Genomic DNA, 26811 nt, shown 5'->3' with positions numbered 1-26811 from the left:
GTATTTAGGGGTAAAGAGTCATAAGGTTTGCAACGTACTTTGAATTGCATTCAGAAAAAAACATAGAAGAGAAAGCTAATGTGGCAAAATACATATGAGCATTCAGAGTATTTTTCTTTATGTTACTGAGGGCATAAAAAAAATTTTTAAGTTGGGATAGAAAAGTGAAAAACTAGAAATGACTATAAAAGTCTTATTTATCTATTAACTAACAATAGATTAGAGTGAGAATCTCTTTCTTTGGTTGGCATTTCATTCTTTGGTCAGCATTTATCAAGTGTCCATGGGATATAAAGAGCTAAATTATAATTATTTTCTAGTACCTGATATAGATGATATGGATCAAATTTCTGACTTGGTCATTTTCTTTCCAGTCCTGTTATCCTGCCATACTACTCCATAACTGGTTTACAAGGCCTCACAGTATATGGACCCGTCGAAGGCTCTTACCTTGTATTCATAGCTATGGCCATGAAAGTGAACGGTGTGCACGTCAGCTTCATCTCCCATGCCAATCAGATACCAATTCACTACATCCCCAACGTGAAATGTTAGACCTTGGTTATTTCCAAACAGTCTTCCATTAATTGCTGTGGGTGGCAGGGAAAGGCACAGTTTATTATATTCAACAAGGATTTAAAATAATGTGGGCTTTTTAAAAATAACCACTTTATAAAAGCATAATCATCCTTATAGAAAATATCATGAATGTTTTCAGAAGCAATGGGGATTTTAAAGCCAGCCTGAGGAAGCTGTTAAATGTGACCAAGACATCCATTCATGGATGTGTCTAATTCTAAGGAGTTTGTTTTGCCCAAGGAAATCAGGCACTGACTTTGTGTTAACATGATCGGGTTGAATTTGACTATTTCACAGCTAAGCATACTTATATTGGTGAATTGTGTATTTAAAATTATCACAAGAGGCTTAGAATATCAGGAATGGCCAGGCACGGTGGCTCATGCTTTTAATCTTAGCACTTTGGGAGGCTAAGGCAAGACAACCACTTGAGTTCAGGAGTTCAAGAACAGCCTGGGCAACATAGTGAGACCCTGTCTCCATAAAAGACAAAGAAAAATATTAAGAGCGTGCATTCTTATTTAACTGCCCTAAGTCAAACTTCTGTGATCTGCCACTGGTATGTCTGGAATGGCCATTTGTGAGGTCCGGGCCCCCTCTTATCCTCTATAGGTGTGGTCTCCAAAGGGTAATGTAAATAAAATATGAAGATTATATATACACACATACACACACACACACACATACATACACACACATACACACACACATATCCTCTTTTTACTTTGCTATTTTGTGTGCATTTTTAAAATGTATAAAATGCATTGGTACAGTGGTGCAAGTATATAATTTATAACTAATATATCTATGGAGGCTAAACTCTAATGCTTTCAGCTGATGGAGGGATGTAATAGAAGAAACTAGAAGACACTGCTCTAGACTAGCGCTTCTCACACTTTAATGTGAATATGGCCGGGGGATTTTGTTAAAATTCAGATTCTGACTTAGGTCTGTGAAGCCTGAAATTCTGTATTTCTAGCAAGTTCCCAAATGATGCTCCTGCTGCTGGTCCTTGGGCCATACTTGGAGTACAATTGCCCAGATGAGTGCCAGAGTTATTCCTAAAATCTATCCCCACCAATCCCTAGCTCAGTATACTTGGTGCTTTAGTACAGTGGTTCTCTACAGGAGGTGATTTTGTTCCGCAGGAGACATTTGGTAATGCCTAGAAACATTTTTAGTTGTCATAACTTGTGGGGAGCTGCTACTGGCATCTAGTAGGTGGAGGATATAGATGCTGATAAACATCTACAATGCACTGGATAACTCCATACAACAAAGAGTTATTTAACCTAAAAGGTCAGGAAGTTAAGAAACTCTGGTTTAGATTAAGTCTAAATTCTTAACAAGGTGTTTGAGGTCTTCCACAATTCTGTTGGCTCTTTCTTCCCAAGCGCTATGTGACTTAGATTACATTCTTCCATCTACCCAGAATGTCATTTCCCGCCTTTTCTAAGTGGACAGACTCCTATGCAACCTTAAAAAATCAACTTGAATATCTCTTCCCTATCATGAAGCCTTTCCAAATCTTCCAAATAAGGATTTAAAGCACTGCACTGTGTTTAAATTCCCATGACAGCATCCCACCCCGCATCATACTCCTTGGATTGTCGCAAGTCTGGCGTCCCTTAGACTGTAAACAACATGAGGGCAGATGACCCATATTATGGGCCTTTGTATCTCTTTAGGGCCTTGCAAGGTGCTTTGTGCCCTCTATGACACTTATTAAAAAGACTGTTGGTAAAATGGATGTTACCCTTGAATTAACTTTAAATTTACATATATTTCTAAAAAAGAAAAAAAAAAAAACCTTAGAAGTGGGAAATTACTATATTTGAATTTGCCTTAGTTAAGGATCTTTTACCCAGTCATATCTCTGAGCCCCCTCAGCTGAGCGGCTTAAGACCAGAAGTTTCCCTGGCTAAGAAAGTAAGTGAGATTGTTTATGTGCTTTCTATTGGAATAATTGTCTTGTTACTGTGATTCTAGATGGGGGGAGGTCATCTAGATGTACCTACATGCATCTAGTCACAGTCAACCTATAAAATAATTTTGGTTGATGAGCATGAAGTTTTCAAAACTTCTGCCTGTGAAGGTAATGTGATGGAAAGGTGGGTGGGAACATGTTCACTTTGGTTTGCCCCAAGCCCCACCTCTCCCTGTGTTCATCCAGGCAAAATACTTAGAAAATTATGGTAGTAAGGCCTTCCTGAAATGACAGCTGATGTTCCTGGTTTTACATTGTCTGCATAGCTCTAGAAAGCATGAGCATTTGCTGTGCTGGCTAAGTCAGTAGTCTGTGGCATATGGGCAAGGCCCAACACACTGCCTCTGTTACTGCAGCCCATGAGCTAAGAATGGTTTTAAAATTTCTAAATCGTTGAAAAAAAAAGGTAAATAATATTATTTCTTGACATGGTATATGAGATAAAAATTTCAGCATCCATAAATGAAGTTTTTGGCTCTCAGTCACTTTCATTTGCTTTCCTATTGTCTATGACCACTTTCGTTCTACAGTGGCAGAGCAGAGTATGGCTTATGACAGAGACCATGTGGCCTGCAAGCCTAACTTCTTTACTATCTGGCCCTTGCAGAAAAAATTTGCCGACCCCTGGTCTACATGATCTATACCAGTCCTATGTAGTTGAATTCTATAAACTGTGCTGAGTGAGGCCCTTTCATCTGTTTCATTTGTGCAGAGCAACCTGTGGGTTACCATTGGTGAGTCAGTGAGTGAATGTTACCATGCATGTGGTTGCTGAGTTGAAAATTATCATCTTCCTTGTCCACTTTGTTTGGCTCTGAAGCATAGGTGTTGATATTGTCTTCAAAGTACCAGGATTCATTCTCATTGAAAACCATGAAGTGGAGAACACGGTGAACTATGTTGGGGCTGATGTCTTTGCGGCATACAATCAGAGGGCCTACCAGTCCACTGTAAAGGTCCTGAGGAGGCAAAGCAAGATCATTCACTGTGGCCACAACTAACATTTTCCCTCACAAAATAAAAGAGGTAGATTCAAGTTTTAGTTTTTAATGAGGTCAGATCCTGAGTTTTTAATTATCAGGATTCTGAGAGTGAGGAACAAAATGTTTGACATGCTCAATGCTTGATTGAAGAAAAATTGTAACCTCATTCATTAGAGTTGAAGTCTAAAGAGAACACCAGACCTCTGAAAGGGACTTTAGATACATTTTTCAGTGGATTTAGCTCTATTTTTGACATTTTAATAAAAAAAGAATTTTGGTTTTAATTAGAATTCCTGGCATTGAAGTTGGTTGGCAGGAAGTGTTAGTCCCTTCACCTTTGTGCTTTTGCCCCTGCAGCAAATTTTAGTTGAGAGTCTTCATTTTGTTTTTGAATTAAATCTCTGTGTAGATTCTTGTTCCAGACAGAGTGGGCCAAGATAAGAGTTCAAACAGAACACTTGCACTGTTTTTTTTTTAGTGCAAATAAACCTGAACCCTATAATTGAAGGTTTTAAATATAAACACACACATACACCCCCTACACACACACACACAATATGTATATATTCATTTCTTATTAATCATAGAATGATACCATTCTTCATTTATTATTACTATTGTTACTATTATTATTATTATTTAGAGACCAAATCTTTCTGTGTCACCTAGGCAATAGTGTGACCATAGCTCAGCATAATCTTGAACTCCTGGACTCAAGCGATCCTCCTATCTCAGCCTCCCATAGCTAGGACTACAGCACGTGCCACTGTGCCTGGCTAATTTTAAAATTTTTTGTATAGACATCAGCCACCACATCCAACTGAATTTTAAAATTCTTTACAGTATGTTGTTTTCTGTAATTCAAATACTATTCAGTGGAACAAAGTATAGTCTATTGTTGTATAATTAGTTATATTTTTCAATTCACAGTGAGATTATGCAACAAATTATAAACTTAAGTAACCATAATGTAATAATTTCTTTTGCTTTTGAAAAACGCAGACCCATGTAGGAATAAAAGCTGAACAGTAGTTAAGTTACTTAATAGAAAGTTTACACAGAACTAAGATTTTTAAGAACAATGATAAACACCTTCTTTCTTCCATTATAATTTCTAAGAGGAGATAGAATAAGAACTCTTATTTGATTTAAACTTTACCTTAGCCACAGATACAGTTGAATAGTAAAACCAAGGTATGCATTCAAAGTCCAGAGAGGTAGGACCAGTTCTATCAGGTATCTGCCAATTATATATCTGAATCTCTCCTGAAATAGACAAATGAAGTGTATTTAAATAGAACTTTTAAAATCAGACTTCTTTATGGAGAACCAGACGATGAGCAAACACTAAAGCTATAAAAATAGTAGGCAGCATAGTCCTAGCTTTCACTTCTGGTTTCACTTCTTGCTTTCTGATCTTAGTCAATGTGGCAATTACTCAATGTGACAAAGCCTTGAATCCCAGCTCTGAACCTTCCAATGTGTGGATCACATGTACCTCCTCCCTGACCTCAAGGCTGTGCATATTAGTCCTATTGGATCTTAATTCTATATTCTTGCAGTAAAGTTCTTTTGCTCCCTCCCCACCATAATCCTGTGTCTCCCACTTCCAAAGCTCCATGGGAGTTATAGTCCTGTGACATTAACCAACCCTAACCCCAGCTCCCAAATCTGTAACAATCTACTTAGCACTAACCCTTGCCTTCCAGTACACCACACAATGCCTGGCATATAGCAGGTAGAGTACTCAGAAGTGTTTGTGGAATGCATGTAGTAGATCCTTTCCTAACTAATCAGAACAGAGGGCTGACTTGCAAACTCCCTTAATACGAGACTCAACAGACCATAAGACTGTTTTTAAAAACAAAAAGAAATATTTTGCCCACCATCAAAGTCTATCATCAGTCCCTCTGCTTTACAAATCATTTCTTTCTGAATTTGGCTTTCATTGATACTCTTAATTTCCAAAACTACTTGTTTTGGTGAGCAATTATAGTGGACATTCTAGGACACCCCTAGATCCCCAATCAAGAATGAAGAACATTTCACTCCTGCAGGTGTCAGCCTGCTTTAGAGAGAGACTTGGCTGAAGAAAACCACCTTGCTCAAGATTGCATCTAATAACTGCTGCAGGGACATAACAGCCCAGCTGTCTCACTCCAGCTTAGGACAGCTGAGGGTCACCCTATCATCAGAGTGGGGTTGACTGTGACTTCTGTTGAGGCTGCATCTCTGCTCAACCTCACTCCCTGTCCAATCATACTCATTTCTCATTCTTTCCATATTAGCTGATTCCAAGAGCACTATCTACACACAAATCCTCATATCAGAGTCTGCTTAATGGACATTTTTTATTAAAAAATATGAATGTTCTTCTGAGTTAATTATGTTGAATGGCATGCTGTGTAGCAGTGATTCCATTTCATGGAAATGTTAATACATGGGGTCCATCATTTCCTCTTATTGGCTCAATCCTCCCCTACTTTCTCACATATTGCATCTTGTACTCAACTCCTACTTTAGCACCTTAGTTGGAGAGATTGAATATAGTATAAGAATACCTGGCAGCTGGACAGGTAAAGAGGTGGAAGGGAGGGTGGATCTAGAGGAGAAATTGATACACTGGGGAGGTGGTCCCTGAAGACCAAACCTTCACTTCACAGTTTTGCTCATGGTGCCCCAATCTGGAAGTAAACTTGACTTGCAGAAGGAACTTCCCCGCCAAATGCTTTCTTCAGGCCCATCTTACTAGTGCACTGGTCTCTCTCATCTGGAACTGCACCCATATATTTAAAAGAACATTAGCCTCGTAGTCCTGCATAGAAGCTTTGGGGATTTTTTTTTTTTTCTTCCAGAGTAATTACCTGGCTGAGTTGGAACAACAGTGGAATTATTTGTTTTCACTCCATGAGCATGGATAGAATACGGTCTTGAGGCTTTATTTTTAAAGATAATTTGAATTCTTTGACCAGGGTTGAGCAATATTAATGGACCTAGGGAATATAAAAAGGAATATGTCTGGATAATTGTTATTTATTTTAAATCATGAGTCATCTGTCTTCTTAAGTATTTACACAGTGACTTATTCTTATCCTTTTACTTAACATGCAGCCAAATGAAATAAAAACATTTAACAAGTAGATCACTGCTGATTTATGAGACATGATTTTTGCCTGAAATTTTTAAATCATTTAGAATTTTATGAGTTTTTGTTTTGTCTTGTTTTTGCCAGAAAACTTATTTTAATGAACATCGGTTTATGCTTAGGAAAACATACAATTTAAAGATGAAACCCTTTCTATTCTTTGTTGACCAATCTCAAATTTCAAGGCTTTTATTCTCTTGCTCCTTATTCTACTGGAGGATTGCAAGGAGCTGCAAGGCCTGTTTATTGACCCAAAGTGATTTTCTCTCTTACAGACTAAAAACCTTCATTTTACTCTCTCCCTTTCATCCTAAGCCAAGAACTACAGGTATAAAATTAATTTTAAATCTTCTTTCTATTTGGAAGCAGATTGAATCAGTGGCTCTGAAAACTTCTGAAACACAGGTGGTTTTGAGATGAGATAAGCAGCAAGAACTCTGCAAACCTGTGCTACAATTACTAAAATTAGAGCCCTGAAGACGCCTGCTCTAGGCTAAATGCTAGCTAAAGACAGGGCCTCTTTGCTGCCTGTGACCATTTCACCTCCCCAAACAATATGCATGTTTTTTCTTTTTAATAAGTGTTTTCCTTTTTGCATACAAAATAATAGAACCTTGAGGGTCAGATTGCATTATGTCTCTTCATGCATTCAGCCAGAATCCTAGAGAAAACAAACATCCCGTGGCTACTAAAGATAGGAGCCCACTCAAAAGCAGCAGCAACAGGATAGCATAGGCTTCCCTCCAAAGAGGCTTCCCTCCAGGGCTCACAAAGAGACAAGCTCTAGAGGCTCACGGAGAGCCAAGAGGAGCAAAAGTTCCTCTTCATCAGCATGTAAATCCATCTCCTCAGAGTCCCACATCATAAAATAACCTCTAACATACACATAGATATTAAGACTGAAACAGGAGTTGGTCGTGTGGAAATGTCGCATGTGGGCACCTGGGGTGACTCAGAGGTTTCCTAGTTGATCTATCAAGGGTGGAAGAAAGAGTTGTAATTTCCTCACTCAGACAGAAGACACTTCAATTTACATAAAGAAGTTCCTTTCCTCACTCTACTAGGGTCCCCTGGACTTTGTTTTAATTTTATTGAAATGATCCCTAAATGCTACTTCTAAACTCCTTTCTAGAATTTTTTTAATTCCGAGAGCAAGAATCCAGGTAATCTGACACTGAGCACATTACTTTTCCACATTCTCCTTATTTTTTAGGAAACAACACTTGAATCATTTTTTTCCCCAGTGAAGATGCCTATCAGCAAACAAATTAGAATTACAGGAACTTTCCTCTTTCAAAGTAGAGGTTGACAACGGCCTCCATGCGTACAACAATTTCTAATGGCTGAGGACAAGAAAAACTCGAAAACCAATCTTATGGCATATCAATACCTAGTATATCAAGATGTTTTTCATCTTCATTCCTTTTTGTTTGATTTGTGAACGTGTCATCATCATATTGACGATATAAGACTTTCTTGTATTTGGACCCAAGAAGTGTTCCACTTTTATCCACAAACATGCTCGTTTGGCTTTAAGAAAATAAGAACAAAAACAAAAAAAACCCCACAAAGTTAGTTCATTTAACCATTAATTTAGACAAAGAACTCATATGGAAGAACTTCTTATATCTGGAAGCGGTTTTACCTAGAAATGTAAGTCATCTTTTTAAAAAATATATTAATTCTAGCAAGATAGTTATTCACTCTACATTTTAAAGCATATTTTCTGGATAAAATTTAGTTTTTATAAATAAATAGTAAGAGAGAAAAACCAGAAAAAGAAATCAAATTGTACAAAAAGAGAAAAACGGGTGTCTTTAATTTGAAGTTCTCAGAAGAACAGAGGTAGAAGAAAATGAAGACAAAAGAAAAACCTGACAGATTGTAAATACTGAAAGTAGCTGAAGTTATGTTACTATTCCTGTGGTGAGATCAGACAGTAACGTATGTCCAGGAAGGATGCACGAAGTGAAAAGACAGGCAGGAAGAAATAAAGCCCATAAGTAAGTTATATAGATATTCAGAAAGATTTGAAGCCCTTTGCAATTGAATATGTCACACACACACACAAATTTTGAAGTGATTTATAATTGAAAATATCCTAAACACACAAATATCACACCTATATACCCATTATGCACACATACACCGTAACAAACACAAGTATACCATACACACCCACCATACCAAACACAAATAAATACAACACAGACACAGACACAGACACAGACACACACAGACAGATTGAAAGGAAAGACAGGAAGACTCAGAAAGAACCCTTAGAACCCTTCCCATTTAGAGACTGGAGCTATCACCATACTTCTCTCTTTGTAAGTGGTGGAGTTCATTCTCCCACTTTCTGCCAGGAGAATAATCCCATTCCATTTCCTCGGCTGCAATGTAAATAATTTTCTCCTCCTGGTATTGTGTTTGATCAGGGTTTGGCTTCCCACATTGCCTCACATGATATTTATGTTTCATGCCTCCTAGATTGTGTTCTATTGTTATGCAAACCAAATCAAAAGTTCCTGCAGACGAATAAGAAAGGAATGGTTAAAGCTTTGCCTTCAGATTTCTTTCCTCTGTAAAATTATTCATAAGCTGCAACCCTCAAAAGAAGTATAGTAAAATCATTCATTCATTCTTTCATTAATTCAACAAATATTTATTGATCACCTTCTTTGTGTCAGACGTATTTCTAGGCATTCAGGAAACATCAGAGAACAAAAGAGTTAAAAATTCTTGCTCTCAGAGTTCATATTGCAAGGTGTTGTGGAGACAGACAAGAAACACGTTAAGCAACTTGTATGTATGCTGGAAGGTGATAAGAGCTATGATTAAAGAAAAAAAGGAAAACAGCATAAGGAGGACTGAGAATTCTGGTTGTGTGTTGGGAAGGGCTCAAGAGAGCAGTGAGCAATATCATGGGTAAGTAGGGTAGGCCTCGATGAGAGGGTAATATCTGGGCAAAAATTTATAAGAGATGAGGTGGGTCTGGAGGAAAAGTGTAAAAGTGTGTTCTCTCTAGGCAGAAGAAACAGGTAGCAAAGGCCCCAGGCCAGGAGTCTGTTTGGTGTGTATGAAGACCACCCAAGAGGCCAGTGTGTCTGGAGGGAGGGAGCAAGGGTGAGAGTACTAGTGAGTGGAGGGCCAGGTCGTGGAGCTCTTGTGGGCCACTGAATACATGATACTTTCACTGAGTGAAATGGAGAGCCACTGTGGGATTTTAAGTCAATGAAGGGTATAAGGACACTCTAGCAGCTGTGCTGAGAATAGACTGGCGCGTACAATGGTGGAAGAAACGGGATCTGTTGAGAGGCTGTCAAAAGTAATCGATGGGAGATAATGGCTTTGATCAGAGTGGTAGGTAGCAGAGGAGGGAGTGAAAAAAAGTTGAATACATTAAAAATACATTAAAAATCCAAAACAATGACAAAAACGAAAACAAACCACCATAACAAAAAAAAAACTCTAGCCTGATTCCGACCAGAACATTCCACCTGAATTCCAGTTTTCTTTCTTTTACCTTGGTAATTTTAGGCCCACCACGTGCTGACACTGCTTCTTGACGAATGCTCTTTTCAACTCTACATATTTCTGTTGTTGCTGTGACTTTTGTTGAGGGTAAGGTTTAAGAAGATGTACGAGAAAGCAAAACCTTCAGACTCAGAGGGTTTGAGAAAAAGAATTTGTTTAAAACGAAATAATCCCTGTACAAGCTCTAGCAGCATGTTTGACATATAGTGTACATGTCTCCACTTGTTTGCTACAGTTGATATGCCTTGGAAAAGAGAATGAGACAAGGTAGTTTTTAAATCCAGAAAAACACCTGCATGGGAGAGGTGAGGAAGGACTGGGGCAGGACAAAGAAATAACTTGTCCCTGAATGAGCATGCAGGTACATCTCTAACAAAGAGGAGGGAAAAAAAGCACCAGAGAAAGAGCTCTCTCTTTTTTTTTTTTTTTTTTTTTTTGAGACTGAGTCTTGCTCTGTCGACCAGGCTGGAGCGCAGTGGTGTGATCTCTCACTGTAAGCTCCACCTCCTGGGATCACACCATTCTCCTGCCTCAGCCTCCGGTGTGACTACAGGCGCCCGCCACTACACCCAGCTAAGTTTTTTGTATTTTTAGTAGAGATGAGGTTTCACTGTGTTAGGCAGGATGGTCTCGATCTCCTGACCTCATGATCCACCCGTCTCGGCCTCCCAAAGTGCTGGGATTACAGGCGTGAGCCACCGCACCCGGCCAAAGATCTCTTTCTTTTCCCCTCCAATTACTCTGAATCACAAATTTTGTTTGTTTGAAAAGTAAAATTTTAAATGTTGAAATGAAGAAAATGTAGTCAAATGAATATCTGGCATCACAAAGAGTCAAGATACCAATTCACGGTATTTACACAGTAGTTTATCATATAGCCTGGTTTTGGTTGGTATCAGTCATTTTTGACCAAGATAGATGGATTTTGGGGGGACAGGTGTAAAGGACAAGGGTTGATGTACTGGATTAAAGAAGGAACTCGCATTTATTGAAAGTCTAACATACGGCAGGCACTTTACTATACTTTACCTATCTCATTGATCATTGTCTGTTCCTTTTTGCAAATTACAAGTTTTTACAATTCCTATTTTACAAATGAGGAAATGAGGTTCAGAAAGAAGGCTGGTTTCCTTTGACGCCCACACAGTTCTTTGATACGGGGCGCCTTCTTAAAAAAAAAATGTTGCCAGCAAGGATCAACCTCACTGAAGCTAAAACATTGATCTAGAGAGCAAAGCAAGTAAGGAGGATAGAAAGAGGAAGGCACAAGGCAGCAGGGTAAGGTCGAAGCAGGAGGAAGGTCTGGGAAACAAATGGACCGAAGAGTAAGAAATGCAGAAGACAACAGAATGAAGATGAGTTTAAAGGATTTAAAACATCTGCATCATGTTTGAAGAGCATTGGGATGGTTTAAAGCCTAAAGAACTAGGAAGAGGACCTGAAAAAACTGAGGGGATTTATGTGTACAGGAAAATGAGACACTAAGGCTCTTATAAATGAAATGGAGCAGGGCAAAGGTTTCTCAAGCATTGTTTGTATCAGTTCAATTTTTTTTTCTGTACAGAACATTCAGTGCATATAAAGATAGTGCTTCTGCATACTTTAATGTTTCAGGCTGAATGAAAAGACCCACTGCTCACCTATAGAATCAGGTGTCATCAAAAGTGTCTGAGAAGTATGAGGAAACACAGGTATTGTGTCCTTTCTTGCTCCTAAAGAAGTGAAGGTATTTCCTGAAAAATATATCCCGTGTAAATCTTCCACTGATCCTACACTAAAAACGTGCCACAAAACGTTGTCTCCTAAGCACATATCCAATCCAGGCAGATTTCCATACATGTATCCATTTATGGCTGTAAGGCATTTGTAACAAAGGAAAGAGTATTTAATGTACTGGTACTTGATATCTTTTGAAACCCAACAAAGTATTAATCATGAAGCAGCTCATTCATGTAAAAAAAAGCAAAGCAATTTTTTCAACTTTCCTCTCCTCTATTGTTATTTAATCACTTCATGGGGGCTAAAAATGACATTATAGAATTAGAGAATGACAGAATTCCATGATACTCTCACTGGGTTATTCCAGTCAAGCCCTTCCTTTTAGAGTTGAGGAAACCAAGGCCAGAGAAGTGGTTACTTGTCCAATGTCATATGGCTAATAAACTGAAATGTTAAGACCAAAGTCCAAGTCTCCAGATTCTGGATCAACCCTTTTCCCACTGCACTGTACAGTCTTCAAAAACCAACAACCAACCAACCAGCCACCTATCAACCCACCCAACCAGCTCAACAAACACCCTACTCCACCCACTCTTCGAATTTGGCAATAGAGAAGTACGTGACTTTTCACATTTAGCTATAGATAAAATATATTGCACCAAGAAGGTGTTGGTAAATATTTGGTAAGTTAAATTCAAAATAATCACCCTAGTAGATAATATTCTTCTTAGGAAATGATATTTATTTGTTATGTATATATTTATTTTTTTTTTTGAGATGGAGTTTTGCTCTTGTTACCCAGGCTGGAGGGCAAAGGCACGATCTCAGCTCACTGCAACCTCTGCTTCCTGGGTTAAAGTGATTCTCCTGCCTCAGCCTCCCAAGTAGCTGGGATTACAGGCATGCTCCACCACTCCTGGCTAATTTTTGTATTTTTAGTAGAGACGGGGTTTCACCATGTTGGCCAGGCTTGTCTCAAACTCCTGACCTCAGGTGATCCACCAACCTCGGCCTCTCAAAGTGCTGGGATTACAGGTGTGAGCCACCGCACCTGACTGGGAAATGATATTTAAAGGAAACGTAAGTGTATTAGCCAACCGTTGTGGGGAAAACCTAAGTCCATTTTAATCCATAGTTCTTTAGGCAAAATAAAATTCAGTGTTTAATGCATTTATCTTGTAAGTTAAATTGTTTCTTACAGTACATCTTATTTGAGGCTTGGAAGTCTGGATCCTCTTTATCTATGTTTTCAGGCTCTGTGATAAACGTTCTGATATTTTCCTCCAAGAGATCACTTTCATTTTCATCAAATATTGTGGCAAGTAGGTAAAACTCTTTGTCTACTCCTTTCTGTGGAAGAGAATAGAAAAAGGAATAGATATGAAGTATAGACGGTCCATATTCAAATCTAGCCAAATGGTTGATCTGCATACAGTGTTTCCCACACAAGGAGATTGTGTACTTATGAAAAATTTGATCAGTGGACTTCCTGATTTTGGATAGTCCATAGAAAGGCACAACTTCCAGTGAATGAATTATCACAGAACTAAGGAGTCGGGAGAAATCTCTGTGACTTTTTTAATATAAAGTGTTTACTCCAGAGATTCCTATATCTAAACTTCATAAACTAAACCATAAGATGTTTATAGTGGCTTTTAACATAATGTACTCTATGGAAAGTAAGTTAAATAAATAGTTTTCAATTCTAGAAAGTCTGAGTTTTTAGGGCTTTTGAACAAATTTAATATAAACATATTACTAGATTAAATGTAAAAATTATATGTGTTATAAGAATGATGACACTATAAATATGACTCATTATATAGATAAATATAAATATATATTTATAATTTTGAATAAGATATACATTGTTATATATGTATGGATTTATAAAGCTTTGTTACCTATACTTTTTATATAAATGTAGAAAAGAACTAGATATTAGTTCACTTCTGAGTGAGAAAAAAGGGAAATTCATTTAACTAACATTTATTGAGCACCTATTATATGCCCAAGAGGAGCTGTGGTTATTATTAAAAAATTAATAAAATCTTGTTTATACTTTCTAGAAACTTTCTAGAAAACCTTGTGTATACTTCCACTAGAAACAGCCTAGTGGAAGAAACAGGCCAATGAAAACAATTGCATGGATAAATATGCTAATAGAAACATACCTAAGGGACTATGGTAACCTGCAGGAGCTTCAACTGACATTAGTCAGGAAACATTGTCCAAAGGAAGGTACTCTCAGTCTGAGTTTCAAAAATGTCTCCCACTTTTGGCAGATAAAACAGTGAGGAAAGGCCATTCCAGATGGAGAGAAGAGGGGAAAATCAGAGAGGTCAAATAACCTTCCTTACTCAGGGCCTAAGGAGCTAATTCCACCATAATGCAGAATTCTACTTTGCCATTTAGAAGAAGCTAATTCTGCAGTGTAGGGGTGGGACGGGACATAAATCTGAGGGAATTGTCAGGATCTGATGTGTTGGTTTCTGCGTCAACAAATTGTGGGGAGATTTTGTTTCAAGAGTGCTATAACCAGATTCCTTAGGGAGGGATGTGGACTAGCTGTACTAAAGCAAGATAAGAGTGGAGACGGAAGTTAAGAATGAAAGGAATTCAGAAAGAGATGATAGTGCCTAAAATAATGCAGAGGTATTGGAGACTTAGTGTGATAAATGTGTATGTGAGACAGAAGGAGTTGTTGACGAAAGTCCAAGGTTTGGTGATATTATTAACTAAGGCATAGAGCAGAGGAAGAAAAGAGGCTGATTTAGGAAAGGGAGGGGCGGTAAAGGTCTGCCCAAAAGGATGAGATGTCTGTGGGACATGCCAGGGTACATGTTTATTGGGCAGAACCAGGTGTTTAATTGAGGAAAGAATAGAATTGGGAGACATCAGTACACAGAAGTTGAAGCTGCTGATTCCTCTGGCCCTGAGACATTGTCATTCCTCTGCAGTTCTGTCTCAGGCACCTCTCACCAAGGGTTACCTGGCCATATGCCTCAGGACTCACCTGTTTGCCATCCTCTCCAAGACTTCCATTTCTACATACAAGGAGAGGCCCCAGAAGGCCACTGTTGATGTTTCTTTTCTCATTTACTGAAGAGTAATAGAACCAGGTCAAGCAGGTGGGATCTGTGGAGGTGGGACCCACATCTTTTGGAACTTCCCATGTATAGACAAATGTTGTGCCAGGATTTACATGTGAAGAGGGTGGAGGGGTACCTAACAAGAAATAAACATTTATAGAATATAACCTAAAACCATAAGTACACTAGTCTAGGCTGTGAGATCTCTGAGAGCAAGAACAGATCTTTCTCTTTGGGTGACAGTTGAATAGGAACTAAAGTAATAACTCTGCCACAATAAGTATGCAGAGATGTTACACTGTGACAGGTAGGCTGCACAATAAGAGTTATATTTCTTGCTGGCATTATATGGCGGTATGGCTCACTTGGACCTCCCTTGAGCTCTACTTACTTTCTCCAGGTGTTTTGTAGAATGAGCCCTCTTTGCTCTTGTTGTAAAGGAGTCCATGAGGCTGAATGCTGAGTGGTAGGGAAGCGTTGTTATAGAAAGTGATTTTGATGGTCTGTCCCACCTCTGCCTTAATAACAGGGCCTAGAAACCAACAGAGTTAGTAATTCACTGTCAAGCTGTGTTACTTGAGTAAAGTTCTTTTAGGAAGAAATTAAAGGGATGATGCCATGAACCCAGAAATGGGTGCAACTGCAAGAAGACTAGATGATTCAAGGTCTTATAAAGTCACTTTGGATCAAAGATATTAAATATTAGATGAAGATTAGTCTCTTTGGATTTATAGGAACAAAGAATGTAGTTAAAATCACGGTGGGCTGGGCTCAGTGGCTCACGCTTGTAATCCCAGCAATTTGGAAGGCCGAGATGGGCAGACGGCTTGAGCCCAGGAGTTCGAGACCAGCCTGGGCAACATGTTGAAACCCGGTCTCTACAAAAAATACAAAAATTAGCTGGGTGTGGTGATGTGTGTCTGTGGTCCCAGCTACTTGGAAGGCTGAAGCACAAGAATTGCTTGAATCTGAGAGGAGAGATTGCAGTGAGCTGGGATTGTGCCATTGCACTCCAGCCTGGGCAAAAGAGTGAGACCCTGTCTCAAAAAAAACAAAACAAAAACATCACAAAAATTAGCTGAGTATGATGGTGCGTTCCTGTAGTCCCAGCTATTCCAGAGGCTGAGATGAGAGGATCATTTGAGCCTGAGAGGCAAAGGTTGCAGTAAACAGAGGTCACACCACTGCACTCCACCCTGGGCAACAGAGCAAGACCGTCTCAAATAAAATAAAATAAAATAAAATAAAGTCATTGGGTGAATTGATGTATTATTTTCATAAGGCTATAATATTATCGCTAAAATCTCTAACTGGGTTGATGAATACTATTTTGATTGCAGAATATTTGTAAATAATGTTTATAACCCCACAAGCTATGAACAGAATTTTACCAAGGATTCCAAGGTGTTCTTCTCTTGCCTTCTGTGTTTGGAAGGAAGCATCTGTATATTCACGGTAAACCAGTTTTTTGTAAGTTCCTCCAATTCTGGTTGGACTTCGTTCAAAAAATAACTGGGATTTACTGTGCAGAGAAGGTAGATACACAAAGAACTTTTATATTTACAGTTATCATGTGAAAAGATAGAAAGAATCCAAACACATCTGTTTAAAATATTTGTAATTTATTTCTGATTATAAAAGTAATGCATGCTCATTATCCAAAATTTGAAAAAGAAAGAAAAATACAACAAAGAAAACAGAAATCTCCGTAATCCCACCATCTATATGTTACCACAGCCAATATTTTATGTAAATATCCTTTCAGTCTTTTGTCTATGCACATATATATAATTATCTATATGTATTTACCTACTCATTTGTCTGAAAACTTTCTTTTGGAATAAAAATTAAAAAGGTATGATATCTGACTTTTTTTCAGGCAGGTAATAACAAATATTGCTATTAAAACAACTATTTGCAGAGATGCTATAATATTAAAAAGATAGATGTTATTATTTTTTAAATTATTATAATAAAAAGGAGCCTCTGAGAAGAAGTATTTCCTAACAATGAAGTGGTAACTTGCTGTGCCAAAACATCATAGAATTTTACAGCCCGGAGGATCAAGCAAAATGAATCTATTAATTCATACTTATTTTAGTCAATATAAAATGAGAGTAAGCCCTAAATCTAAATCTAGTTTTTTGCTCTAAGCCCAGTTATCTTTCTGACATTTAATAACAAAATTTCCATTACACAGATTGAGTAATTTATTGATAAGCTTAAAATGTAAGAAAAGGACTAAAGGCACCCAGCACTCACATTCACAAAGAAGGACCAAAACACTGAGTAGATAATCACAAGTTGGATAGAGCATCGAAGAGAGAACACTGGAATTCGGCAGGAAAGTGTCAAAGAACATCTGAGAGACAGAAGGAAAGGGAAGCAAGGCAGCTGTCACTGCTCAGATTGGCTGGGAGCCAGGAGAGGCTCCCCAGTGTGGGAAAAAGATAAGTGAGAGATCTTCAGCAGTCCATACTTCCACCATGGATTCTTGCAATCCTAGCCACAGGAGAGCCCCTCAGCCCTTGCAGGCTGTGAGACTAGTAGAGACAGTGGCTTGGAGTTGATACAATGGCATCATTCCAGAGAGGGAGTTCATGCTGGGTCCCATGCAACCCCCGAGACCCAAGTAGCTATAGCATGGCACCATTTTGAGCTCCCAGCCCCCACCAGACTGTATCCTGCCCCAGGGCCCAACAGCCCCTATATCTCCACATCCCTAGAACCCCACTGAAATTCCCCTTTGTCCACTCAGATGGCTAAAGCACAGTAACACTAGCTGGATCCAGTAGAGTGGCCGGGTCCCCAGCACTCTGGCCCATACGTTCTACACTGTGGGGGATGGGCTGTGCAGTGCACCAGGGAGGCTACCCCAGAACAAGGTGAGCTGTGCATACCCTCTCCAGAGCCTGAGAGCCACCTGCCTGGAGTGACTGCCACTGATAACAAACATTGCCCTTTCAGCAGCAGAGCTACCACACACCTGAATGCACCTTTGGTGGACATGAAACCAGCCCATCTAGATGCTGTCCTGGAGTCTGAGGACAGGCATACCTGCCCACTGCTGCTTCCACCCAACTGTGCCATCTTGGGTACTGGGATCGACTTCCCCTGCCTGCCACAGCTGTTCCTCATGTGCACTATCAGGGGACCTGAAGACTGTCTTGCCCCACCTGCTGTTGGCACCCAGGCATGCCATCTAGGGACCTGAGGGTGAGTCTGCCCACTCTGCTGGTGCCCACACACATTAACTGGGAACCTAGGGATTGACCCATCCTATCCACCACAGTCTACACTCATGCACATCATCGAGGGCCTGAGAACAGGCCCACTATGCCTGATGCCACCTCTGCCATTGCCCACATGTGCTGTCCAGGGACCTGGGGATCGATCCACCCTGCCTGTCATCACCAGCATCTATGCACTTCTCCTGGGGACCTGCCTGGCCTGCCAGAGCCCACAAGTGTTATCGAGGCCTGAGGATCAACCTTCTCCACCAACCACCGCTGAATGTGTACACTACTTCCAGGGTATGAGGACAGGTCTGCCCAACCTGCTGCCATCACCACTGCTAGCACCCACCTGCATGTACCACCTGGGGCTCTAGGGAATGACCTGCTCAGACTGTTGCTTCCACCACTGGCACTTATGCATGTCCCCTGGGGGCCTGAGGGTTGGCCTGCTACCACTCCTGCCATCACCAACACCATACATGCCACCCAGGGACCCAAAGATATGCCCAAATCACCATTGCCACTGCTGACACCTAAGAAAGCCACTTGGAGGCCCAATAATTAGCCTGTCTGGATCCTCTAACACCAGTGCCCATGTATACTGCTGGGTCCCAGGGACGGGAAGACTCAGCCTGCTGCCACCACCACTGGGGCCCAAGAACTGTCCCATCTGGCATCCCCATCCCCAGCAAAACCACAGCCTCCACTAACAACCGCAGCATAAGCCACCAAGGAACTCACAAGCACCACTGATGCTGATTACAGCTGAAGAAATCGTACAGAAACCACATGACTGCACGCAGCAAGAATCAAAGTTCAAATATCCTACCCAATCCACACTATAAAGACATCTAAAGAAAAAGTCTTTTCCTACAAAAGCCAACCCCCATCCCCCCAAAATGGGAAGAAGTGCAGATATCAATGTAAAACACAAGAAGCAAGAAAAAGCGAGGAAACATGACACTTCCAAAAGAACACAATGATTCTCCAGCAACAGATTCCAATGAAAAAGAAATCTATGGAATGCCAAAAAAAATCAAAATAACAATATTGAAGCTCAGCGAGATACAACAGAACACAGATAAGCAATACAAAGAAATCAGAAAAAAATTCATGATCTGAATAAGAAATTCAACAGTGATACAACTTTTAAAATCCAAAAAGAAATCCTAGAACTGAAGAATTTTTAAAAAATTAAAAATATGATCTAGAGCTTCAACAATAGACTTGAAAAAATAATTTTTGAACTTAAGGCCTGGTATTTTGAAACAACCCAGTCAGACCAAAAAAAAAAAGAGAGAGAGAGAGAAAGAAATGAAGAATTAAAAAGAATGAAAAAAGCATATGTGACATATGAGTGACATAAAGCTACCAAATATTCAAATGTTGGGTAATCCAGAAGGAGAAGAAATTGACAAAGACATAGAAAACCTATTCAACAAAATAATAGCTGAGGACTGGGCATAGTAGCTCATGTCTATAATCCCACACTTTGGGAGGGTGGGAAAATCGCTTGAGGCCAGGAGTTTGAGACTAGACAAGGCAAGGTAGTAAGACTCTATCTCTACAGAGCATTTGAAAAATTAACTGGGTGTGGTGGCATGTGCCTAGAGACCTAGCTACTTGGGAGACTGAGAGATTGAGGTGGAAGGATCACTTGAGCCAAAGAGTTTGAGGCAGCAGTGAGCTGTGATCATGCAACTGCCCTCCAACTTGGGTGACAGAGCAGGACTCCGTCTAAAAAAAGAAAGAAAAAAAGGTTGTTTTCATTCCTTGTTGAAACACACACACACACACACACACACACACGCACACAACACATACACACTGTTAATGCAAAATAATAATAACAAGCTGAAAAGTTCCAAAGTCTTACAACAGATATAGACATTCAGGTACAGGAAATTCAAGGATCCCCAAATAGATCAACTTGAAAAGGCCTTCTCTAAGACACATTAGAGTCAAGAGTCAAAAACAAAGAAAGAAAAAAGAGAATTCTAAAAACAGCAAGAGAAAAGCATCAAGTCTCGTATAAAGAAATCCCCATCAGACTAACAGCAGATTTCTCAGCAGAACTCTTACAGGCCAAAACAGCATGAGATGATATACTCAAAACACTGAAAGAAGAAGAAGAAGAAAAAAGAGTCAACCAAGAGTACTATACTCAGCAAAGCTGTTTTTCAAAAATGAAGGAGAAATAAAATCTTTCCCAGACAAGCAAAAACTGAGGAAATCCATCACCATTAGACAGGCCCTATAAGAAATGCTTAAGGGAGTACTATATCTGGAAGCAATAGGATAATATCTACCATCCTGAAAACATAAAACTCATTGGCACAGCAAACACACAAATGAGAAAGACAAAGGACTCAAGGACTACAGAAAACCACCAAACTGAAATTATAAACATTAAGAGAGAAACAGAAGGGAAAAGGATACATGAAATAACCAGAAAACAATTACCAAAATGACAGGAATAAGTTCTTGCCTATCAATAATAACTTTGAATATAAATGAATTAGATTCCCCAATTAAAAGATGTAGACTGGCTGAATGAATTTTTAAATGACCCAAATATATGCTACCTACAAGAAACTCACTTCACTTGTAAAGACACATAAAGACTAAACACGAAGGGATGAAAAAAGATATTCCACAGAAACAAAAACCAAAAGTGAGTAGGAGTAGCTATCCTTATATCAGATAAAACAGATTTTAAGTCAAAAATGTAAAAAGAGACAAAGTCATTTTACAATGATAACAGGATCAATTCAGTGAGGGAATGTAACAAGTCTAAATATATATGCCCAACACCAGAGCACCCAGATACATAATGTAAATATTATTAGAGCTAAAGGGAGAGATAAACTCTAACACAATAATAGTTGGGGACTTCAACTCCCCATTCTCAGCATTAGGCCAATCATCTAGACAGAAAATCAACAAAGAAACATTAGATTTAAACTATGCTTTGGACCAAATGGACCTAACAGATACTTACAAAACATTTTAACCACTAGCTGCAGAACACACATTCTTTTCATCAGCACATGGAAAATTCTGCAGGGTAGACCATATGATGGGCCACAAACTATTTCAACAAATTTCTAAACATTGAAATCATATCATTGTATAATAGAATAAAGCTAGAAATCAAGAGGAACTTTAGAAACTGTACAAATACATTGAAATTAAACAACATGATCCTGAGTGATCACTGGGTCAATGAAGAAATTAAGAAAGAAATTTAAAAATTTATTGAAACAAATCAAAATGGAAATGCAACATAACAAATCCTCTAAGATTCAGCAAAAGCAGTGCTAAGAGAGTATTTTATAGCAATAAATGCCTACATTAAAAAAGTTGAAAAAGGCTGGGTGTGGTGGCTCACGCCTGTAATCCCAGGACTTTGTGAGACCAGGGTGGGAGGATCACTTGAGGTCAGGAGTTCAAGACCAGCATGACCAACATGGTGAAACCCTGTCCCTACTAAAAATACAATAATTAGCTGGGTGTGGTGGTGGGTGCCTGTAATCCCAGATACTTGGGAGGCTGAGGCAGGAGAATCACTTGAACCAGGGAGGTGAAGGTTATAGTGAGCTGAGATCATGCCACTAATCTCTAGCCTGAATGACAGTATGAGACTCTGTTTCAAAAAAAAAAGGTAGAAAGATTTCAAGTAAACATCCTAATGATGCACCTCAATGAACTAGAAAAGCAAGATAAACCAAACCCCAAATTAGCAGAAGGAAAGAAATGATAAAGGTCAGATCAGAACTCAGTTAAAAAGAGACTAAAAAAAAATACGAAGGATCAACTAAATGAAAAGTCAGTTTAAGAAAAAGGTAAGCAAAATAGATAAACCACTAGCTAGACTAACCAAGAGAAAAGAGAGAAGACACAAATAAACAGAATTAGAAATACAAAAGTAGACATTACAACTGATAACATAGAAATACAGAGGATCATTAGAGATTATTATGAACAACTGTACAATAACAAACAGAAAAACCTAGAGGAAATGGATAAGTTCCTGGACACAGACAACCTACTAAGATTGAACCAGGAAGAAACAGAAAACCTGAACACTCCAATATTTAGTGATGAGATTGAATCAGTAATAAAATATCCCCCAAGAAAGAAAAGCCCAGGACTGGATGGCTTTACTGACAAATTCTACCAAACTTACGAAGAAGAATTAATACCAATTCTTCTCAAACTATTTCAGAAAATTGAAGAGGAGGGAATTCTTCCTGACTCATTCTGCAAGGTCACCATTACCTTAATACCAAAATTAGACAAGTACACAACAAAAAAAGAAAACTACTTATCTCTGATGAATATGGATGAAAAAATCCTCAACAAGATACTTGGAAACCAAATCCAACAAATATCAAAAAGATAATACACCATGATCAAGTGGGTTTTTTTTTTCCCCCCAGGGATGCAAGGATGTTTCAACATATGCAAATCAATCAATGTGATATATTACATTAACAGAATAAAGGACAAAAACCATACAATCATATTAGTAGGTACCGAAAAGGTGTTTGATAAAATTCAACATCCTTTCGTGACAAAAACTCTCAACAAATCAGGCATAAGAGGTACACTCTCAACATAATAAAGGCTATATATGACAATCCCACTGCTAACATATTGAATGGAGAAAACCAGAAAGCCTTTCCTCCAAGAACTGGAACAAGACAAGGATGCCCACTTTTACCATTCCTATTTGACATAGTATTGGAAGTCCTACCCAGAGCAGTCAAGCAAGAGAAAGAAATAAAAGGTATTCAAATTAGAAAAGGGGAAGTCAAACTGTTCTTTTTGCAGATGACATGATCTTATATATAGAAAAATCTAAAGACACTACCAAATAACTCTTAGAATTGATAAGTGAATTCAGTAAAGTTGCAGCATACTAAATCAACATACAAAGATCAGTAGTGTTTCTATATACCAATAACACAGTAGCTGAAGAAGAAATCAAGACAACAATCCCATTCACAATAGTTACAAAACAAAAACCAAACCACACAAAAAACCTAAGAATAAATTTAACCAAAGAGATGAAAGATGTTTACAAGGAAAATCACAAAACACTGATGAAAGAAATTAAAGAGGACACAAAAAGTGGAAAGACACCCATGCTCATGGATAAAAATTAATATTGTTAAAACGACCATTACACCAAAAACAATCTACAGATTTAAGGCAACCCTATAAAATACCAATAACATTATTCACAAAAATAGAAAAAAAAAATCCTATAGGCCAATGAAAAAGAATAGAAAACCCAATGACATATAGGCCAATGAAAAAGAATAGAGAACCCAATGACATATAGGCCTATGAAAAAGAATAGAGACCCAGAAAGAAATAAGTCCACATATTTACAGCCAACTAACCTTCTTAAAAAAGTGCCAAGAACATAGAGTATACACTCGGGAAAGGACACCTTCTTCAATAAGTGGTGCTGGGAAAACAGGATATCTATATGCAGAGGAATGAAATTAGAGGCCATATCTCATCACATGCAAAAAATCAACTCAAAAGGGATTAAATACTTACATGTAAGACCCAAATATAAAAACTGACCAGAAAAACCATGGGAGAAACACTCCAGGACATTGATTTAGGCAAATATTTTATGGCTAATACCTCAAAAGCACAGAAAACAAAAACAAAAATAGACAATTTCAATTATGTTAAACTAAAATGCTTCTGCACAGCAAAGGAAACAATCAACAGAGTGAAAAGAAAACCCGTTGAATGACAGAAAATATTTGCAAACTATTCATCTGATGAAGGATGAATATCCGGAATATACAAGGAATTCAAAGAGCTTAACAGTAATAATAATAATAATAATAATAATAATAACAACAATAATAATCTTCCCACTAAAAAGTGGGCAAAGGGTCAAATGAAGAGACATTTCTCAACAGAAGATACACGAGCAGCCAACAGATATATGAAAAAATATTCAGCATTACTCTTCATCAGGGAAAGGCAAATCAAAATCACAATGAGATATCATCTCACCCCAGTTAAGATGGCTATTATCAAAAATACAAAAAGTAGCAAATGCTGCTGAGGTTGTAGAGAAGGAACTCTTACACACTGTTGGTGAGAATGTAAATTAGTGCAGCCACTATGGAATACAGTACGGAGTTTCATCAAAAAACTAAAATTAGAACTATCATATAATCTAGCAATCCACTACTGGCTATTTATCCAAAGCAAAATAAATCAGTATATCAAAGGGTAACTACACCTCCATGTTTATTGCAGCATTATTCCCAAAAGTCAAGTGTGCATTAACAGGTGAATAGTAAAGAAAATGTAGCATATATACACAATGGAATGCTATTCAGCCATAAAAAGACTGAGACCATGTCATTTGCAGCAACATGGATGTAACCAGGGCACATTATATTAAGCAAAATAAACCAGGCACAGAAAGACAAACATCATATGTCCTCATACATGGGAGCTAGAAAAGTTGATCTTATGGAGGTAGAAAATAGAGTGATGGTTACCAGAGGCTTGGAAGAATGTTTGGGGGTGGTGGTGAGGAGTAATGGATAATGAAGAGAGGTTGGTTAATGGGTACAAACATACAATTAGATAGAAGAAATATGCCCTAGTGTCCAATAGCTCAGTGGGGTGACTATGGTTAACAACAATATATCATATATTTCAAAATAGCCACAAGAAAAAAAATTGAAAAGTTTCCACCACAAAGAAATGATGAATGTTTGAGACAATGGATATCTTAAATGCTCTGATTTAGTTATCACATGTTGTATGCACATATCAAAACACCACATGTACCCCCTACATCTGTACAAATATCATGTATCATTAAAAAACAATAAAAAAAGAAGGGAAAATGTCTACTTGACATAATATTCTTTGCTTTCTCAAATTCCTATGAGTGAATTAGAGAAAAATAAGTATCATAAAGAAAGTTATTTTCTGGTGGTTTTAGAACTTTGTCTGTTCTAACATGCATCTTCATTCAGTAGCCAGAAGAATTAAATCTGCTGTTGTCCTCAATGTGGTAAATATACTTGGCAGTTGGACTATCAGAAAAACTTTTTGCCCACTTTTAAATGCTAATGCCAGAATAATGTAGTTTAGTGTTAGTTTTTGGTTATTAAGACAACAATTGCTAGCATAGTCTTAGGTGTTATTGAGTAAATAATATTTATAGAATATAGTTGAGGGATATCACGTTCAATGATTTAATTATGCCTTCAGATCTTAGCAGGAGTGTATAAGTTACACATAAAGAATGTTTTAAAATTTTAATAAAATGTTATTGATGACATTGTCTGCTATGTTGTTAAATGTTTCATAAGTATAAAATAAATCCATTTTAAAGTTTTGTGCTAGGAAAAAGATGAATAGTATATTTTCCTTTACATTGTCGGCCAGGCCATTTAGAGAAGAATTTTGTCTAGCAATGCTCCTTAGCTTCAAAATTTTCCAATTATTTTCTTATATTTATTTTGTCAGTATATTTTAATTAGATGCCTAAATCCTTTTTAGAAGGAACTAGATTATGAAATGTTTCAGTTATCTTAATTATTTAACTATAAATATTTTAGCCAGTGAATCATTACCTTCCAGCTGCTGTTAAATTTTTTTTAGTGAAGAAATCTATACCAGATGGAGCATAGTTCCAAAGAATTTCCTTAGCAGCAATATAGTAATGTATAACATGTGTCCCAGTAACGAAGGCTTCTGTTGAAGGTTTCTGGCAATTACTTACTTTGAAAAATGCCTGCATACTCTCTGAAAAACAGTAAACCCAGATAGAGAATGTTATTAAAACATTAAGACAATTTTCTTGGTCAATACATATTTTCAGTTTTAGCCAACAATATTGAGACTTCCTATTTCTTTGAGAAATATGATGTATGAAATTTATGGAAAAATTTAAGATGTATGAAACAAGTACAAAAGTCAGGATGCAAAAATGAATATTAAAGGGATATATTATTAAAGGGATATGTATTATTAGAGAATAATAACCAGCTTTGGACCAACTCTTATGTGAAGATGGTACCTACATACTGAGAAGAATTTGAGAGTCCAAGAACATCTTCCTTCACGAATATGAAATTACTACTACTAGTCACTGATGAGTTAGGTGGTTTATTCAATTAACTAGTTGGCTGGAAGAAAGAAACTAAAGGCATGAGAAGATCAGTCCTGCGTTTTAGTTTCGCAGCACTGTTGGTAGGAATGTAAATTAATATAGACTTTATGGAAGACAATTAGGCAAAATTTGTTAAAATTAAAAGCCCTGGCAGGCAGTGGGTCACATGTGTAATCTCAGCACTTTTGGAGGCCAAGGCAAGCGGCCTCATTTGAGCCCAGGAGTTTGAGACCAGCCCGGGGCAACATGACAAAACCCCATCTCTACAAAAAACAGAAAAAATCAGCTGGGTGTGATGGTGTGTTCCTGTAATGCCAACTACTCTAGAGGCTAAAGTGGGAAGATTGCTTGAGCCCAGAA

At 38.1% G+C, this 26811-nt stretch overlaps 1 protein-coding gene across 1 annotated transcript in view; it reads right to left on the bottom strand.

Moving 5' to 3' along the window:
- Positions 1-26811, bottom strand: part of LOC105534111 (ceruloplasmin-like) — a 48576-nt gene that overhangs the window by 10185 nt on the left and 11580 nt on the right. The window contains exons 6-17 of the mRNA XM_011972786.1: positions 25913-26084; positions 16434-16564; positions 15434-15574; positions 14967-15178; positions 13150-13300; positions 11872-12084; positions 9015-9222; positions 8085-8224; positions 6414-6542; positions 4709-4815; positions 3324-3525; positions 451-590 (exon numbers count right to left, since the gene is read on the bottom strand). Of these exons, the coding sequence (XP_011828176.1) occupies positions 451-590; positions 3324-3525; positions 4709-4815; positions 6414-6542; positions 8085-8224; positions 9015-9222; positions 11872-12084; positions 13150-13300; positions 14967-15178; positions 15434-15574; positions 16434-16564; positions 25913-26084 (1946 nt within the window). The remainder of the gene's footprint in view (positions 1-450; positions 591-3323; positions 3526-4708; positions 4816-6413; positions 6543-8084; positions 8225-9014; positions 9223-11871; positions 12085-13149; positions 13301-14966; positions 15179-15433; positions 15575-16433; positions 16565-25912; positions 26085-26811) is intronic.

Source organism: Mandrillus leucophaeus, unplaced genomic scaffold, assembly GCF_000951045.1.
Source record: "Mandrillus leucophaeus isolate KB7577 unplaced genomic scaffold, Mleu.le_1.0 Scaffold130, whole genome shotgun sequence".
In the NCBI taxonomy this organism is placed as follows: domain Eukaryota; kingdom Metazoa; phylum Chordata; class Mammalia; order Primates; family Cercopithecidae; genus Mandrillus; species Mandrillus leucophaeus.
Note: the sequence above shows the minus strand (reverse complement) of the source record. Positions and strands in the feature narration are given on the sequence as shown.